The 3,507-nt window shown below is 51.0% G+C and overlaps 1 protein-coding gene across 1 annotated transcript; it reads left to right on the top strand.

Annotated features, from left to right (window-relative positions):
• The first annotated feature begins 372 nt into the window (after positions 1–372).
• LOC148051786 (uncharacterized) lies at positions 373–3,135 on the top strand. Its single transcript, XM_087735262.1, has 3 exons — positions 373–1,897; positions 2,290–2,471; positions 3,115–3,135. The coding sequence occupies exons 1-3, from the start codon at positions 373–375 to the stop codon at positions 3,133–3,135; spliced, it is 1,728 nt and encodes a 575-aa protein (XP_087591388.1).
• The last annotated feature ends 372 nt before the right edge of the window (positions 3,136–3,507 follow it).

The raw sequence follows: 3,507 nt of genomic DNA, 5'->3' as shown, positions 1-3,507 counted from the left end.
GAAGCAGCCGGAGACGAACAAAGCGTAAGGAAGGAGTGGGTGTTGAGACCTTTGCACTGAAGCGCGCGTACTAGTTTGTGATTTGAGCTCCTGAGGGAGGATAGGGGAAACTTGAATTTTATGCTGTGACTCCCTCAGGATGATATCCCCTTTGTAGGCTCTTCTCTGTCTCATACTAGTTTATGGTCTGGCCTCCTGGGGGAGTATAGGGGAAGCTTGAATTCTACGGCGTGACCCCCTCAGGACGATATCCCCTTTGTAGGCTTGTCTTTGTCTTGTAGTAGTGTGCGGATTGGCCTCCTGGGAGCGTATAGGGGAAACTTGGTCTTTTTAAGGTTTGACCCTCCCGGGACGAATTCCCCTTCGTAGGACATGGCCGCCCAAAAGGCAGACAATTTTTGTGAAGAGACGGAGAGATTATATGAGTTTTTAGAAACGTACCGCTCTCGCCCCTCACCCCCAGGACAAGATTGGGCTCGGGACCACTGGTTCCAACTGCCAAGTGTTATGGACCGAATAGCAGTCTTACATAAAGAAGCTAGAGTAAAGAAAGGGAAAGGGAAAGCCATCGTATGTGCTGTGTTAGGAGCGTGTCTGGGAGCGACGGTGGAGGATAAGAAACGAGCGCCCTGTCCATCCGAGGCTCTGGCCGCTTTGTTGCAAGCAGCAATAACACCGCTGCGAGAGCAACTACTAGAGAACAAACGGGCGCTAGAGGAGGAGAAGCGCCAGAATATGATTCTGAAGGAGGAGCTGAGGGTTCAGCTCCTGAGGGAGGCAGACACCACTGCTGAAGCGGAGGTAATGCTGGAAGAGAAAGGGGTACGCCAAATTTACCCCCAGAAAGATCTAAAGCGATTAAGGGAGACTGTGGATAACCCCCTCCATATGTGCCCGCTGGTAAAGACGGAATACATATACAAGGACGATAGTGACAGCCGTCCCCAAGTTGTAACGAAAGAAATCCCTTTTACTGCCACCGAATTGGCTAAGCTCCGAAAGGACTTTGCTAGAACAGCAAGGGAGTCCGAAACCGAATATGTGTGGAGGGTATCCCTGTCGGGGGGGGACGGGATCATGCTATCGGAAAAGGAAGAAGAGGGGTATTGGGGCCCCGGCGTCTTTCTCACAATGGGCGATCGCCGAGCCCCATGGTCTCTGACCCAGAGGGCTGCATATTGGGCGGGGGGGCTGAACCCATTGGAGAGGGGGGATCCCCTAGCTATAACTGGCTCGGTCGAGCAACTACTAGAAAACGTACAAAAGGCGGCTTGCCTACAAATGATGTACGACCGGGAGCTGAAACCAAATCTAAGCTCTCCAATGTTGCTACCTGTAGACCCCGAGCGGCTGACGCCGCTAATAAGAGGACTCCCTGACTCGCTAAAACCTATCGGGATCCAGTTACAGGGGAGAATTCAAAACGTGCCCCGCGAGGAGCGAATCGCAGCTGCCCTGGAAGGAACGGTAACCCCCGAAGAGCGGCAGTGGGGGAGAAAGGTGTGGACCTGGGGGGAGATAGCCCAGGAACTAATAAACTATGGGAGGAAATATGGGCCAGTAGGCAGAACTTACAATAAAGTGGAAACTAGGGCCGTGCGGGCAGCGGAGACGGCAAACAAACTGCTGGCTCCTTCAGGGGGAAGCCCCGACCCAATAAAAAGGGAGAAACCCCCATTCCAACAAGAATTGTGGCAGAAGGGACTGCAAAAGGGTGTGCCCCGAGACCTAATGGACGGGCTCCCCACCAAAAAGTTAAAGCTCCTGGTGCGGAGGTGGTCTGGGCAAGGACCCCCTCCCAAACTGAACCCGCCTTCTGCACCAGCGTTGGACAGGGAGGAAGGGTTTAAGAAGGATAAAAAGAGCGGCGGGAAATTAAAACCTCCGCCCTCTCAGGGTGAGGAGGGAGGCGGAGGGTGGATGTTCATCAGACAACTCACCTGCAATAATAAAGGAGACCTACTAAACCCCACCAACCGGGATGGGCTGAGCGGGTGGGGGAGGCAGTGGCCAATGTCAGTAACCACTGGGGTACAAACGGGTGTCCGAAAATTGCAGCATTTTTGTCCACAAGCCCCAACCATGGTACCTGTCTCTCAAAACTCTAATTCCCCCAGTGCATCGTCTTACTCCTGTGGCCAGCCGGTCCTGGTTGAGCTTCCCACCATGGGGGCTGTGCCTCTGGTATTAGATACCCCCCTAAACAAACATACATGGAGAGCGAAAGGTACCTGTGGGAGAACCAACAAAATCCACACCAAATGGATTATTCCCTCCTTCTAACCCAAGGAGCGAGTTTTGTTCCTGTTTCTGTTTTTAAGGGAGGCGATGTGATCACGATGCACCTGCTACTTTGGATCATTTTAACTCAGGGACACTTCCATGAAAGTGATGAACGACCACTCCCCCTACCTTCCCCTCCTCCATACAACCCCTTCGAGAACAATGAGTTCGTGTTATTAGCAAAAGCCGTGAGTCAAACTTTCAATCTGAGCCACTGTTGGGTTTGCGGCGGACCCCTAGGGCTATCAAGTTGGCCGTGGACATCCGCACCTCTCACCCTAGACCAAATTGTAAGCAAATATAGCGAAGCCGCAGACAATCCATGGGATGACAGTGGCACCTGGCCAATTCAGTTTCCAACGAAGGGGCAATATTGTTTGAGTCGCACCCAGAAAGGAGGGGTCGAAGTGGGAGAAAGCACATGTCAATGGACTCTCACACGTAAGCCCCTCGACAAGGAAAAGGACCTGTGGGTGTGGCTTAATGAAACAGGGCGTAACCAGGGGTTTAAGGGATATTGGTCAAGCAAAAATGAAACCTTGATTCTCCGACATTACAAACAAGCTTGTAAATGGAGGGGTACTTATGGGGCTTGGTATTGTACTGGCCGAATAAGGGATGGGGCAACCACCTTTTTCAGCCCTCTGGGTGACAAAGACACAACTTATTTTCAGTTTCCACCGGGGAAAGATGGGCCATTTGCTCAGGGAAATAAAGCCAAAAAGGGGCATTATTGGATTTGTGGGAACACGGCATATAAGTTCTTACCCGCGGGGTGGTCAGGAGTTTGATATATAGGGATTATAAGGCCCCTCTTTTTTCTCCTGCCAGAAACTGGTGGACCCCAACTAGGCATAAAAGTGTACGATAACCTCGGGGATAGAAGGATTGCCCGTAAGACGCGATCTACCAAGATAAATTTAGGTGGGACACAAAAATGGGGAAATGACGAATGGCCCCCTGAGCGAATAATTGAACACTATGGGCCAGCAACCTGGAATCCTAACGAGCCCATTGCAGGGGCAAGAGAACCGATTTATAACCTAAATCGAATAATTAGACTACAAGCAGCCCTAGAAATTATCACCAACAAAACTGCTGATGCCATAGACCTATTAACTCGACAATCGCAACAAATGCGCATGGCAATCCTTCAACACCGTATGGTTTTAGATTATTTATTGGCTGAGGAGGGAGGGGTGTGTGGAAAATTAAATATGGAAA

Source organism: Nipponia nippon, unplaced genomic scaffold (genome assembly GCF_047370975.1).
Source record: "Nipponia nippon isolate SJK-2023a ecotype South Korea unplaced genomic scaffold, ASM4737097v1 scaffold_54, whole genome shotgun sequence".
Taxonomy (NCBI): domain Eukaryota; kingdom Metazoa; phylum Chordata; class Aves; order Pelecaniformes; family Threskiornithidae; genus Nipponia; species Nipponia nippon.
Note: the sequence above shows the minus strand (reverse complement) of the source record. Positions and strands in the feature narration are given on the sequence as shown.

Bases quoted from the DNA above. Each gene is read 5' to 3' on its own strand.
- LOC148051786 (XM_087735262.1), top strand. From the start codon at position 373: ATGGCCGCCCAAAAGGCAGACAATTTTTGTGAAGAGACGGAGAGATTA. The intron at 1,898-2,289 runs GTGAGGAGGGAG...TTCTAACCCAAG, and splicing joins AAAACCTCCGCCCTCTCAGG to GAGCGAGTTTTGTTCCTGTT. The intron at 2,472-3,114 runs GTGAGTCAAACT...TTCTCCTGCCAG, and splicing joins TCGTGTTATTAGCAAAAGCC to AAACTGGTGGACCCCAACTA.